General features: G+C 42.0%; 1 protein-coding gene across 1 annotated transcript; it reads right to left on the reverse strand.

Moving 5' to 3' along the window:
• Positions 1 to 676: 676 nt before the first annotated feature.
• Positions 677 to 14639, reverse strand: ENOSF1 (enolase superfamily member 1). The gene is made up of 7 exons (XM_054285137.1): positions 14485 to 14639; positions 13983 to 14097; positions 8846 to 8902; positions 7617 to 7767; positions 2046 to 2197; positions 1798 to 1880; positions 677 to 695 (listed from the first exon to the last, which is right to left on the reverse strand). The coding sequence occupies exons 1-7, from the start codon at positions 14628 to 14630 to the stop codon at positions 677 to 679; spliced, it is 723 nt and encodes a 240-aa protein (XP_054141112.1). The 5' UTR covers positions 14631 to 14639.
• Positions 14640 to 15886: the final 1247 nt, after the last annotated feature.

The following is a 15886-nucleotide window of genomic DNA, read 5'->3' on the forward strand; positions in this document are numbered from 1 at the left end:
GTAAGCACACCAAATGTTAAAGAGACCACTGCTTATTAGAAAGGTTCTTAATATACAGTGTAGTGCATCGTTTGTGAAGAGAGATGATCAGACAGCTCTTTCAGCTCAGATCCTGTGAGAAGCTTGGAATGGTCAAACCTCATCCTTTTCTGAGGCTGCATTAAATGGATGCTCAGTAGCCAACCTGCAGTAGAACACACACTTGGGTCTTCTCTCAAATTACTGAACTCACAGGTAGCAGCAGCGTTCTTGTTACCACATCTGAGAGCTTTGCCACATGCTCCTCCTAATAAACTTCATCTCAGCTCTACTAGTCTGATATTCTAAAGTCAGACTAGTCTGGTCTTCTTCAGATGGTCCAGGTGTTACCTTTCCATTCATGCCATGTCCCAGCTGTAGGTTGTCAGCCCCTTCTTACCATGTGCACACTTTTATAAATTAAAAATTCTTGAGTGTTCCTACAGCCCTTCAAAGTACAAGGAAACGGATTAAGCTGCACATTCACTTAACAGTTCTGCCTACACTTAGCAAGTCAAGTTCCTTCTGCTGGAATCCACTTTATGTAACACTGCAGATAAGGTGGATTCTGCAGGACATTTTAGCAAGTGTAGCCAGACAGGATGTGAAATAAAGCTGGCCTCAGGGCTTTACTAGTGGGAATTAGCAGTCTCAGTGGTTATCCAGGACAGGAATACCTAGCCAAGAGAAGAATTCAGAATGGGAATCATTTACTTCTCTTCATAAATTGCAGAGGAGTTAGGTGTATGGACATACAAAGCCTACATAAGCAGAGCAGTCTCTATAGCTCTGGAAGAGTTCCTAGTTTTTAGTATAGGAATTAATTACAACTTCACTGTTTCCCTTTATCAGCACAATTTACTAACAATAGCAGTTGGAGTGAAGCTTGTACCTTGAAGACCAAGAAGGTTTATGCTGCTCAAAAGATCAGAAAGATGTAAAAAACATCTCAACAGCACACTTTAATGTGAGTAAAAATAAAAATACATTTTGAAATTTGTAGGTATCAGGATTCTAGAGGCTTTCATGAAGAAATATGAATATTCAAATAATTTTAATATATAGAGCTAAACAGGAGGTATTCAAGGAATTTTGATTTGCAGAATATGGACACTGCTCATGCTGCAATGATGACTACTATGACCACAGGCCATATTCAGAGCTGTATTTTAGACAAAACATGGGACATTGCTTGATACTTTCAAGAGATGTATCCTTGTATCATTTCTCCACTTTCCAAAGGCCATTCAACAACTCAGAGATAGCAATGAAATGTCTTACCACTTTGTTCAAATATCTACTGCATTCCAGCTTCTTAGACGAGTTTTGTAACCCACTCTATTTCTGACATATTATGTCAAAATTTGCCGTACGGCACTACCACAAAGAATATTAGTTATCTGATTATGGTAGATAAAGGGTCAGAAAAGAAAGAACTGCTGAATTTTTGAGACAAACATCCATCAAAAGCAAAGTCTTCTAATGAGCCTGTCTTGGTGAGTTTGTCACCATAGTGACTGGCACCTGCGAAGTGTCTGAATGTGGAATGCAGCCCAGGTTTCAAGTGCTTTTATTAAAACCACAAACAGTTCACATCCACCTGCTAGAAGTTTCACCCACCCTTCTAACTTCCCTTTGCAACCCAGAGGAAGGTGAGCTTGTGGGGTAACAACACCAATACGTGCTGTGGCCACCATGCAGCAAGATATTTTTTAAGAAAAAAAAAAAAGAGTGATCACCACAGTCAGTTCTTACCAGAATTTTTTTTATATAACTAACCTGTTTTCAAGCCTTTCAGGTACTTGGATATGATTAAATGTGATCAAGTTCTGGACTAATTGACAGAGGCCCCCAAATCCAAACTAGAGATGACTGCCACACTGAGACATGCATAACATGATGCATAACATGAAACAACAAAAATTACAGCAGTGCACACAAGCTTATGCTCAGAAATCACAGTCATGACAGCTGAAGAAACTAATCAGACTGCTTTGAAGGATAGGGAGAGAAGATTTTCTCATTGCTGCTGCATTTTGCAGAGCATTTCTCTGGAACTTTTTGGCCATCAGCAGCACAGACAAGCTTTCATTCACACTTCCCAGCCTGCAGCTGTCAATTTGGAGACAACTGAAGGCCCTGGCTTGTAGAAGATATTTAAATATCACTCTGTTGTGGCGGTGGAAGGGAGAAAATGGAAAGTTAAGACCCAGAGACTCCCAAATTAACATATAATAAGAGCTGCTGGCAACTCTTACAAAAGCATTTGTACAGTGTCCCTCCTGTGTGTGTCTCTATAAATCCAAATAATTTAAATTTAAATGAGAGATCACATGATAATTTGAATGAACCTCAAGGATGTTGTCAGTATTAAAAATCAGCTTATACTTGCAATGTCAAAAACACTACACTTGACACAATGAACTGAGGTACACTGAATAAAAATCAGTGTGTGCCAAAGGGCACAGTTGTACTGGACTGAGTTTGGAAGTTACTGCCACTTAGCTGGATGTTGAATCCTGTAAGTGAAAATGAAGTGAAAATGCCAAGTGAAAATGGCTGCTCCATTCCAGGCCATGGACATGGCACAAAGGCACACCGAGCTTGTAGTGAGACAAATACATTGTCTCAAACATTATGTAATGCTCACACAAACTGATTGGGCAGCTCTCCCAGATAATTGCTTCACACATTCCCTTAAAATCTTTTTAGCATTTAGGCTCCTTTGGGACCCAACTCACACCCCTCTGGTCACCTAACTGCGTGCACAGGCAGGAACTAGGAGCACTCTGGGGTCAGGATTCAGCACGCCTGGGACTGCACAGCTTTGGGATGTGCTTGCTTATGTGAATGAGCAGCTATTCCCACTTTGAGGCAGCTAAAGGGAAAACAGCAGTGATTCTGCTGCAGGAAATCATTCTTCCTCCTGGAGACCAGTCCAGCCAGATGAGAGATGGCCTTGTAGCTGAGAGACACTTGGATAAGAGTCAGGATTCAATTTCTAGCTGTGTACAGATTTCCTGTCTGTAGCTGGACTAAGTTTGTATGTCATTTCAGGCCTCATATTAATTTCCTGTGTTTTTAGTACAGATAATTGCATTCCCCTTATTCACATGGGAATTCTCTGGATAAATACATTAAATTCTTATGTGGTTCTCAGATGCTATGGTGAAAAGAAGAGAAAGGCCATAGAAAACATCCAGTAAAGCCAAAATTCAGGACTGGTCTTTAATTTGTAAAGCAGGGCTATGCTAATGGGTAATTCAAACTCATCCTACTAGATATTCATTATAAAACACCCCCCTCTGCAAATGAAGTGTCCTATCTACTGGTAGACAACAGCTGAGAGTGAGAAGTAAAATTAAATATTTTTATAGCAGGGCTTGGCATGAGAAACTGGCAGCAGAGAAATTATGCTAATGTCATCGCTGTTGTTTCCATTGCTGCAGAGAACCAAGAATTTGTTAATTCACATTGTTTGGCTCTGTAGATTTGGTGTCAATACTTGGCAAAAAGATGGGTGCAATAAAAACCAATTTACTTTAATCTGGAGACTGGTATTCTGAAAGGTATCAGCCTGCCTGCTGGCACCTTGCTATTTATGATATATCTGGTAGTTAGTTCTGGTCTTTGGACTCATTAAAAATATTTCATGCAAAAAGTATTTAAATATAGCTGATGGCAGTGACTTACTACTAATGCTTGGGGAAAAGGACAGGTTTCACCCTTTGAAAATAGCTGCAAATGTACCAGACTAATTCCTCCAAAGGCCAGACAGGACACTGAGTGCACTGACAGGCCTCACCATGACCAGTCTCAGCTGGGGGCTCACACCTTCTGCCCCTGGGCCTTAGTTTCTACCTGGGTGGCATGGCAAGTGTACCTGCCTCCAGCTGTGCTACAGCTGTGGACATGTCTGGCCATGGAACTATACCCCATCCTGGCTGGACACACCCTGGGCCATGTCTGACCATGGTTCTCCTCACTCCTGGCCTCTGCTCTCGTCCCCATCCCCAGGGAAAGGAGGCTGGGGCCATCTCATTGTTCGCTGCCACCCCTGGAGATGGGACAAGCTTGGCTGGGAGGGATCTGTTCCCATGGGGCTTCCTGACAGCTCCCAGTCCTTGGGAGCAGCTGGCCCCCATGGCATCCTGCCTGCTGGGCATCTCAGGCTGCCCCAAGCCCTAAGCCAGCAGTGCAGAGCCAGGCCTGAGGCTGCACAAGAGCTGGCCCTACAAACCTGGCCTGACTCTGGGCTCTGACCCTCTCTTGGGGTTTAACCCCAGCCAGCAACCCAGCCCCAAGCAGCCAATGGCTCATTCCCCACCATCGGGGCCAGGGGTGGGATTGGAAGGGGAAAAGCTGGAAAATTCATGGTTTGAGATATAGACAGTTTAATGGGGAAAGCAAAAGTTGTGTACACAAACAAAGCAAAACAAGGAATGAATGAATTCACTGCTTCACATGAGCAGGAAGGCATTCAGCCATCTCCAGGAGAGCAGGGCCCCATTACACATAATGATTACTTGGAAAGACAATCACCACCACTCCAAATATTCCCTTCCTCCTTCTTCTCCCCCTTTATACACTGAGCATGGCACCACATGGTCTGGAATATCCCTTTGGTCAGTCTGGGTCACCTGTCCCAGCTGTGTCTCCTCCCAGACTCCCAGGCACACCCAACTCCCTTGCCAGCATGGCTGTATGAAAACCAGCAAAGGCCTTGGCTTTGCACAAGCCCTGCTCAGCAATAACAAAAACATTTCTATATTATCAACCCTGTGTTCAGCACAAATCCCAAACACATCCCTTCCCTAGCCACTGTGAACAAATGAACTCTAGCCCAGCCAAAACCAGCACACCCTCCCAGCACAGGCCTTGCCCAAACACTGAGTCTGACTGATCCCCTCACAAGGGGGACTTGATGATCTTCAGGGGCCACTGAGGATCCCCACTTTGATCCCCACCCATAAGTCTGCCAAGTCACTGGGGATATAGTCAGCTTGTGCCCTCCACTTGGCTCCAACAATCCTTGTCCCTTTCCCATTTTCATGTCCCTGCCCTGGCTCTGTGTCCCCTACACCCCACAGCAACTGAATTCCCCTTCAAAGGAATCCCATCAGAGCCCTTACTTCTCTGTTGGGTGAGAGGATACATCTGTCTGGGAGGGAGCTCCAGGCAGGAACAACCCTGCTGGCCTTGCCCAGCCTCACTAAAAGCCATCCCTCACCAACACTGCCCTTGGACCCACCTCAGCTCAGGACATGGCCCCACATGGTCCCTGCCTGAGCTACCCAGCTGTGATGGCAGCTGTGCAGAGCCATGGACCTCGCTGCTCTGGGCCCTGAGCCACAGGCTGAGCCCTGCCTGAGCTGGGCCTGACTTCATCACCATGGACAGGCTGGCAGACCCTGGGCTTTGTCTGACCCTGGTCCCTGTCACTGGGACAGAGCTTGCCCTCAGAGCTGTCCTAGGTAGCATAACCTTGTCTGGTAACCTTCCCAGTTCTGGCTGTTCCCTCAAACCTGCCCTGCCAGCCATGCTCCTGGCTCCCCAGCCCTCCTGCACCCCTGGCAGTGCCCCTGGTACCACCGAGAGCATGACATCATGATTTCCTGGAATGCTGATATTTGCAGCTGAGTTAGGGCAGCACAAATAGAGCTGGTGCAGTTAGAGGAGCCTGGAACCTCCCCCCTCTAAACCCCGCTCTTTCATACAGCCACTGCAGAGTCATGTCTACACATGTGCTGCTGTGCAATGTTTTGCTTCAGCCAAACACTGGCTGCAGCACCAAAGCCACAGAGCAAAATGAAGATGGGAGCTGGGTAATCATCCTTGGGCTACAGGGGATATCAGCTTCATCAGACCTTCAGTGCTCTACAGACCACATTGTCCAGCCTGCTCTGCTCTGCCCAGGTGCTATCCAGACTGTCTCATGGACCTGCAGTTTGCTCCACAGAGCAGCATGGACTTCATCTTTGTACCTTGCTTCCCTACCTGTGGGATTTCTCGGCTGTTCAGATGGTCTGGGGAAAAGCCCAAAGATGGCCTTGGGCCCCCGGGTTCGAAAGGACGAGAGGAAACTTCAGATTTGTTCTTGGTCTTGGTGTTTATTAATTGCTTATCTAAAAGATTTTCTCTTGGCCTGACAGAGTTCTGCTCAGCAGTCAGCCATGGGCACACACTGAAAGCCCCTGGGGCGGTCACCTATCTTTATACCCGGAGTTACGTATACAATATTTATCATTTTTCTCCAATACCCTCTACCCTTATTAACCAGTGTTCCCCTAGTAAGGTCCAATCCCGGAGTGCCAACATCACCACAGAAGATGGAGGCCTAGAGGAAGAAGAAGAAGGAGAAGGGCACGCCCCAATCCCTCCATCTTGCCTCTCTAGACCCCCCTGTACAGGGATCTTAAACCCTGTATCTCACACCCCAATTAACTTGTCCCTTCACCATTCACCCCAGTGAAATCCTCCCGTCCTCATACTGATGTCATCTCCCATGTGGGATCAAAGTCCAGTCACCAGACATTTCTGGCAGCATTCCAGGACTCCCGAGCCCCCCAGGGGGGGTCTTGTTCACCCTGCGCCCCAGTTCTGAGAGACTGAGATCCCACACCTACCCTTCATATGGGCAATCACAATCACAGGACGCATTCTTTCATATTTCTCACTGATGTAGAATTATGAAATTTTAGCAATTACTTTCATAATAATAGTGAAAAAAAAACCCTGATATTTCCAGGTTGTTCACAGAAATTGTATGTGGGAAGAAAGAACCAGGGAGATAAGGTGAAGGCAATCTTGGTAGGAAATAGCTGAAATAGAGACCAAGTAATTTTCAGCTTTAGTGTTTAACTTCACACAAAGGAGTTTTGGCACATGCTTCAACAGTTATGCAGTAGATTCATTAAGCAAACAGTAATTAGGAAAAAGCCCAAAGCACTTACACATATACTCACATGTTCTCTGGTTGCTGCACCAATTTCTAGCACTGTTAAGGCCTGCAAGGAAACAAACATTCAAGACTTGCTTCTGGTTCTCTGAATTCCCAGTGGAATTGCTCAGTAGCACAAAGGATGGAATAACAGCACACTCTTTTCTATGTGTTTTATAGAAAATGCAATACATGTTATAAAACTTTTTATTGAATTTTTTTTCTGCTTTCTCTTTTCCACAAGTAATGTAAAGAATTACATAACAGGGTGTGTGCAGCAGTAAAGAAATACACATGCAGTAGATCTGGGGTTTTAATAGTGCTGCTAAGTATAGCATGTTGGGAACACAAATTCTGAATCAGTCTTCCAATTTCACTGGAAACCACACATTTAAAAAAAAAGTCCATTCCCATTTCATACTAAATGTTGTCTGCCTTCCTTATGCAAGCATTGCAGTCCTTCAACATTTTTTAAGAAAGGAGTTATTTATTTAAACTTAAGGGAATACAGGTGCAGAATATGTATTAAGATCCCGTAGGAAACAAAGTATTCTGAATCACTAGTTCAAAATGAACTCTGAATATGTGAAGGAACAGTATCAACATTACATCAGTACTGGAGTCACTGTATTATTATTGAAATAAAATATTTAACCTCAAGGCTTTGAAACAGTTGCATGTCCCATCTGGATATGTATATCCTCATTTGGAAAAGTTGGCTTCTTAATACATGAGGGTTTAAACCCAGCTGGTTCAGTGACCCAATGTATTGCTTCCTTTATTTCCCTCTTTTGCTTTGCATTCAGCATCTGGGATAAGAAAAATAATAATCAAATACAGTGAGGGTTTCTAGAGAGTTATTTTTTCCTGACAAACTGCAAAATTTTTATGAAGTGGTAGAAATTCAGGATATAGAAAGCAAATGAAAAGTTGGAATTGCTGTTCTGTCTGTATTGTAGTTTTGGCTATACTTATGCAGTGTTGCAATGACTATGTCAGTATCCAGACTAGGTTCAAACTAAGCAGATCAGGACCTGTAGGAAGTAGAGCAGTCTTCTGTGGGAATGAGTATATCTTTGGCAGCATATATTTAAGAAAAGCACTCTAAAACATGGTCATGGATGCCTGAAATTTTCAGCAGAAAAGCTTCCTGACAAAAAAAAAAAAAAGTGCAATAGTTTAAATAAGATGAGTTTTTGAAGCAGCATTTCTCTCCCACACAAGGGAAATTTTTTTTCTATAAAAAATGAATCATCTGAAAATTACATCATAATTCCTCTGCAGGCTCTTCAGGTCCTTGCCATTCTATATTGACAGAGTTCGTGGTTCAGCATTCCATATCTTATGGCATCCCATGAAAGCTTTGTGCTGCACTGCAGCACCCAGAGTAGGTCAGCAGCTGTAGTGTCTCAGTGAACATATGGGGCAAAGAATCTGACCCACAGCAGTCAGCAAAGTAACCTTTCAAAGTAAAAATGAGTGACTTCCATCTACTTTTTCATTTTCACTCAAATATTTTAGTTTGAATAACTTATTTTTCAGCTTATTTTTGGCCAAATATCCGTTAAAAATTATTAACAGGCTTTACTCTGGTAGCCTCTCTGGATATAAAAGCCACTTTACATATTTTAGAAGACAATCCTGGTAGTGGGGCTCCCCCACAGACTCAAATTTCTGGCACAAAAATACAGGTTAAAATAGTAATACATCTACTTCAGTCATATCCAATATTGCTGTTCGTTGAAATATATCAACATTTGTTGACATCATTATTCAGGATTTGAAGAAGGAAAAACCCAATATTTGTCAATAAATGCGTGTAAGATCTATTTAATCTAAAGGTTTTAAATAGAAAATAACATAGTATAGTAACAAAAAGCGGTATGCACAGTTTTTATTCTGGCCAATCATTTCTTGCATAGATCTCAATCTGTAAATATCGTCCTGTAATAATCACCCACTTTTACTTTGAACGTATACGCATACTTGGAACATGAAATAGATCACTCCTGAATGATTAATGGGGCCATAAACTGGAACCCATAAAGTAGATTTTACCATTATAGCATGAGTGTCTTACAGAAAGAACTTCCTGGTTACTTCTCCTCCCTTGTGAGTGAGCTTCATCCTGCTCTGACCATAAAGCGGCGATGGTGTTTTGTAAGTCAGCGGGAGCGCGTTAATCTTCATGGTGATCAGCCCTCAGCTTTCCCAAAAGCACCACTCATGTTTTCCTGCAATGCAGCATTATGCAGCAGTGGAAGGGGGGAGTGTCTGGGAGAGATACAGAAGCAAAGTCATCACTGCCCGTGTCACAGACCTGCAAGATTTAGACTAAGCCCAGTTTGTCCTTTCAAAGCATAAAACACAGAAGTAGAATACTCAATTCCAGCATTTACTGTATGTTATCCAGCCTTCCCTCAAGGCCTGTGTGTGCAACTGCAAGCAAAGTTAGGTCACTTGATTATGCATCTCCAAATAACTCCACCACACTGCATCTAGAATAATATTAATTTACATGTAATTAGAATAAGCTTTTTATTTCTTCCTCACAAGTAGCTAGAAGAAACCATCAGAAAATGAGATCAGATATATCAGTAACATACAGCTGAACCAAACTCCTCATCCCAGCTAATTGTAACAAATAATACATTTTTCTAATCCATAACTTGGCAACAGTATTTCTAGGTATACCAAGGTGTATATTTTATGAAGGAAAAATACCCACTATATTAACTTGATCTGACACCCATGAACTGAGACAGGGAGTCAAGCACATGCAGCTCTCTCTGGCAATAGGGATGCTGTTTATGAAGGAAGCCAAGGGAAGCCAAGGGCCCTCTGCTGCTGACAGTTCCAAAGTATCCCTCAAAGAGATGGCAACCATAATTTCTAGATTGAACCAGCATTTATCAAATTTTGAGGTTCATGTTGACTCTGAAGAAGATATCCTCATTTCTCATCCATGAAGTTACTGTGCTTCTCAATGTATCCATCCAAGCACGGATTTTATATATTTTCATTAACACTCCTAATGATCATACTTTTGTAGCACTCCCCTGAGAATCCCTATGTACATAAGCCCCTTGCATAAACCAACAACAGCTGTAGCCATGCAAACTCACTGTTACACACAATATACCAACAAAGAAATTTCCATTTCTATGTTAGTTCCATGGATATATCTTCATTCATGAACATTCAGCCTAACTGGGAAAATCACTGAAATGCTATTAAGCCTACTTTTTTACCTCCCCAAATGGTAATGATAGATTTTCAGTCAGTCCAGCAAAACTTGTAAGTGTTTAGAAGCAAGCAGTGAGAATTGATCGTCATCTGTTAGCATTTCCCACTTCACATACTATTTAAAACCTTATGGCTGTAAAATTGAACATTCAAGCCTGTTTTAACTGCTGATCTGGTTCTAGCCAGGAATAGGATCCTGAATAAGACAGATACCCGTACTTTAACATTTTCTGGTCTGAAGCAGATAAGAATAATTATAAGTCAGGCTGTATTTTAGTCAACAGCATATTATTTTGTTAAATAATGCATCAAAGAACGTTATTTGTGAAAACTGAAGGATTGGAGATGTTTTTACTTCTTTATTTTTTCCCAAAACCTGGCATTTTAATCAAATAGATCAATTTGGCCAAATAAGCCCTTCCCTCTTCTCCCTAGCTATTTTATTGCAAAAGAACTGCAAAGCAGATAAATCCTTAGAAGAAGCTGAGATCAGTGCAAGCTCCTTGCTAACCCAATGCAAAGAGTCACATGGCAAAACATCACCACTGTGGCACAAACCTGGTGTTTGACATTGCACTCCTGGGAAACACAAGAAGATGCCAGCAAACAACAGGCTTTGTCTCACACAGTCCCTTCCCACTCTCTGAGAGATGCAAAGAGACTGTTTCCATCAGGTACAGATGTATTTAAGATCACACCTTTCTTTTTTTCCCAAGCAAACCATTTTGGAATATTTCTGTGGGGAACAAGAATGAATATCAAATTACACATTGGATCAAATTCTCCTCACACTCCAGGTTTCATCATTACCATTGTTCCTCCAGCTTGTCGGTCTCACAGGCTGATGGTGTGCTCCTGACAGAGTTACTCCCATCAAAACTTGGAGACAAGTCCAGGATTGGGAAAATGGAGGGCACCAAAACTCCAGCTTTGAAGGAAAGATGACACCACAAGCTTCCTCCTCTGGTGGCACACCAGTAATCTATCTGTATTCCATGCAGAATAGCAAATGCTGGCAGCCTCCTTCAAGCATGACATATAAAATAAAAAAAAGCCCATAGCATGATAAAACAGTATGATGAAGAAAAGACTGAGTAATGCTAGTCAGTTGGGTATTAGCTGTCAATCTTTTCCCCATTTTTCTGAAGCAAGCAGGGAGTGAAACAGCAGATATTCTAAACCTTCACACCCCTCTCCCTCATCAGCTTGTGTTGCACTGCCAAATGTGAGTTTGCCTAATTTCATGGCTGTGAGTAGTTGATAAAAAGCCCTTTTCAGCTTCTTTTTAAACTCTATCCAAGCAGGAGTAAAAGATTAAACAGGAAAGCCAAGTCACACCATTTTAGCTGTCAAATTAAAACAGAGAAGCACCCCTATTCTCATACCTCCTGCTCTCAGAAAAGGAAATACCTAGTTATTTTAGAACAGGATCTTTTAGATCTTAATACTGAATGGAGTTCCCCCCCAAAACGACTGATCACTTCAGCAAACAGATCAACACATGAAGGCCAAGTGTTTACTAGCAGACCATGGTAGCACAGGCAATTAAATTACCAAATTTGTAGTTTTCAGTGCGAAGTTGTTTTTGTGAAAAAGCGCCCAGCCATTAAAAAAACGAAAACAAACTCCCAATTATCCAGACTGAGAAAAAAGCATCTTCTTGTCCAAACCCTAAACGAGGACCTACAGATTAAAGCACATTCTTTAAGTACTCAGCTTCCTGTAGCTTTAGACATTAGTCCCCACTGCCAGCTGTGACACGAGGGAGCAAAGACAGGCTGTAGAGTCTCCCCAGGAGAGGGGCTGGTTTGCATCTCTGCTCGAGAGCAGACACTGGAAGAGGGTATGTTGGGAGGGAAGGACTTCCCTGTGCAGAAAGCAGCACTCCCTGCCAGTGACACAGCTTCTGTAAGACCATTTTAGTTTGGGTGCCAGGTGAAACATGTACTCTTCTAAAGGGGCCCAGTTCCTTTAGACTTTCTGATCATGTCCACCTCCAACTTTCACATAAACTAGAAAACAAAACAAATTAAATAACTGGAGCCACAGTGATGCCATAACACACAGAGGCTTTTTTCTTCATGATGAAATGTCACAAAATGCAAGTAACATTTACATTTGGCATGCAAAGTTAATTCCTGACACCAAAGCAAATTGGTTCTCAACACCAAGCAAGAACATTTGACACTTTCTCCTGAAAATCATTAAGGATTCAGTATCCTTCTTAACCTGGTTTCATTATGGAAGCAGTATTGGGAGAGTGATTATTAAAAAAGGTGTGGAGAGATAATGACTGTGGGTTTGTGAGGATCTGTAATTCATGAGGACACGAAAACTTTGCCCACTAAATTTCTTTCCTTCATTACAGATTACCACAAATATGACAAATATTGCCACTAGAAAACATATCTATGGTTAATAAAATGAATGAATATATATCAAGTTATTACAAATTTATATCTGCCATCAATAACACATATTATCAAACAAGAGCATGGTATCAATTAATAATTACATAAATTGGTACTGTTGTACAACCAATGACAGCAGCAGCCAATATTATCTATTATGTATGGTATATAGTAAATTATATATACTATTTTAGATTACTGTTTATCACAAGTGAAGCAAATTTATCAATGATACAACAGCAGAAATTTTTATGATTACTTATATTAATATTTATGCTATTGATATGAAGTGAATGAGCCAGAGTTCAAAAGCAGCAAAACCATCTCAAAAGGTGGGAACAACCTGGGGGACCAATCTTTCCTGAAAGAGAGGAGGACAGACCTAGACAGTAAGAGAACTGGTAGAGTCCCATTTTCAAAATGATCCATATCACAGACTCTTTTTCAGCCAGCTGTCCCTGGGGAGAGCCCAAATGCTTATAGGAAGGTTGTGTGGGATTCAACCAAGAAGTTCTCAGGTTCAATTTTGGATAAACATAAGGCGTTTTAATAGCACATTATCATAAAAAGGAGTGGGACATTGATCAGCCAATAGATCCTGTTTAATTTCCATTTTTCACAGACAGTTAGGGATCCTGTTATCTGTTCCTTCAGAGCTATTATTTTTTCAGACTGTTTTCCACCTTCACGTGACAAATTTTTGTTACAGTCTCGTTGTTTGGTGCTTATCAGTGGTATCTGTGGATGTTTCTGGTTTCTAGGTACCTCAGCTGCACTTCAAAGAGGCCATCTGCCCCTTTCAAGGGTGTTTTTCACTAGTTCACAGGCCTGGTCCCCAGGCTCGCAATTCCAGGCAGCTCTTTCTATGTCAGTCTTTTTTTGAGCAGACATATATCTTTTCTTCACTAATTTTCCTTTCTAACCAGGCTGTCTTTATGGCACATCACTGCCTAAAAGGGTATTTTTAATAAACAGTAACATGTTAAGTATGCAAGATTTGGTTCCCAGATCAACAGTATATTCAGCAGAGAAGGGCCTAAAAGGTGAAAATCTCAGATTAAAATATGTGAGGAAGAAAGATGAAATCAAGAGAGGGATATACAAAGAAACAGGACTCAGCAAAAATATTTTCTTCCAGAAATGCTCGAGCTCCACAAAGTTACTCTGTAATGTTCCAACCAATTCCACCACTAAGCACTGTGCAGTGGCCTCAATTTTCCATCCTGCAAAAATGAAGCATGGGCAGAGTCTCCAAGAACTCAGCAATGACTGTATTTTATTTGATATTTTAATGCCAATCGTATGTACAGATTATTTCAAGATCAAGACCACGTGCAAATGAGGGCAACCAGGATCTCTCTGAGTTAATGAACATTCTTACTTTGAGGTCCCATGGGCATCACCTTTCCCTCTTGTTTGGCCCAGAGCACTTTCAGAACAGCAGGTATAGCCAGGTGAACAGTGCCCTTCTCTGGTCCAATCTACTGAACAAAAAGATGTAGAGCCCTCAGTGTCATCCACAGTGGTTTGATACTCAGCTTCTTTTAAATGATATTTTGTTCTCCATGGTTTGAAAGATTGTATTGTTGATAACACAGCAAGGGGAAAAGTCACTGATACTGGGAAAAAAACCCCAAACCAATTAATATTGGTTAAAAATTACAAAAAAAGAGAAGGTGCAGAAATGTGCAACTTGTATTAAAAAAAAAAAATACCTCCCTAGAATTCTGCCTGGTCACTTTCACACTGGCTTGTCTGAGAACCACATGTTCCCAATTTCTAAGAATGCAAATGGAATTATTTTGTGGCAATTCACAACTTACATGTTTGTTACAATCCTTTTCACAACTGCACCCTAAATGTGTCTTACAGCAGAGTTGCCTGTTGCTGGTAAGCTCTCTGGAGAAGCCTTCAAAGTTGTTGACAATTTCTCCCATGTCTCTATTGACCACATGAATAAAGAAAGCCTTGACAGCACATATGACTGCCAAACATAGTCGAATTTGCTGCCTCATTACATCCAAATGCCTATAACAGAAGGACTGTGGGCCCTTTCCTCAGCTAGTACTTTGAGAATTAACCTTTTCAGACAGTCTCTGAATTTGAAGTATCAGCATGGAGCCATTCATTTTGTGCCCAGACCTGGGTGGCCACTGTCGATTTAGTTGAGTGGCCATGTTTCATCTTATACTTCCTGTTTCCAGATGCTTACCTCTTCCTAAAAAAAAACCCGTAATAGTCACAAAGGGCTTTCAAGATGAAAGTTATTTTGTATCACCTCCCACTCCACAGAGGAAGAAAACAGCCACCCTGGAATGGCAGTCCAAAACACTGTTAAGGGGACAGAGGCCACCAGATCCCCTTATCCTGTGAGGAAAACAGCTTTTCTTCAAATTATGCACCCTTTACATACCATCTCTTTCCAGCCACTGCTGCATGTCCCTGAGTTGTTTTGGCACTTGCAGTCACATTCAAGTTCCCATTTCCTCGTAAGGCATTCTGTTTCTGGCAGTGAGGTAATGGCAGTTGTCCTCAAGCTGTTTCAAGTCCCCAAGACTCAGGGCTATACCAGAATTGTTTCTTTCCAGTCCCACATACTACCACTCAATGTCAACATTTATTCCGAGCAAAGGGTTTTGCCAGGGTAAACCACATGCCAATCTTCTTCAGCAAACTGCAGAGTGTCAGAGAAAGAACAGACAGAGCATAAGCCTTGTGCCAGCCATCATTTTCTTCAGCAGCATGGAATAAATAGTCTTGAGAGTTAAGAGACAGTGACTCCAGTTCTGTGACTTCTCCCCTGTGTAGGGTATTTGCTTGATGTACAAGTAACTGATGTCTGAAACAGTTTTGTGAGAACTCCTTTGCGGGATTCTGGCAAAGACATTTTCCTTGCCTCTGTCTCAGTTCCTCTGCTGTTCCCACCTGCATTGTGGGAACAACATCCCATCCCACTTCTCTTGGATGTGATGAATCATGTATTCCAGTGCCTGAGGTCATTTATGTATCTAGGCAGGTTGTACTATGCACATTTCACCCATGACGACGGGGAGGGATTTCAGCATCTTATAACAAACCAGGTGAAACACAGGCTCCAGTCTTAGGCTGACTAGAGATAATGGTTTGTTCCTGAAGAAGCTTAAAATAACTGAGTACGTACTTGCTAGATCCTAAGTGAATAAAAAAGCCAAACAACAAATGAGACATTCCTGTGAGAAATTATTGCTGTGAGAAATAATTGCAGAGGTAGATTGAAGGAGGAAAAGGCATG

Source organism: Melozone crissalis, unplaced genomic scaffold, assembly GCF_028551555.1.
Source record: "Melozone crissalis strain CALT ecotype California unplaced genomic scaffold, PUWL_Pcris_2 ptg000042l_1, whole genome shotgun sequence".
Classification (NCBI taxonomy): domain Eukaryota; kingdom Metazoa; phylum Chordata; class Aves; order Passeriformes; family Passerellidae; genus Melozone; species Melozone crissalis.

Coding starts and splice junctions, on each gene's coding strand:
- ENOSF1 (XM_054285137.1), bottom strand. CDS start 14,630: ATGAGGCAGCAAATTCGACTATGTTTGGCAGTCATATGTGCTGTCAAG. Junction 14,098..14,484: donor AGCAACAGGCAACTCTGCTG/TAAGACACATTT, acceptor TTTTGTTCAGTA/GATTGGACCAGAGAAGGGCA. Junction 1,881..2,045: donor ATGCTCTGCAAAATGCAGCA/GCAATGAGAAAA, acceptor AGTCATCTCTAG/TTTGGATTTGGGGGCCTCTG.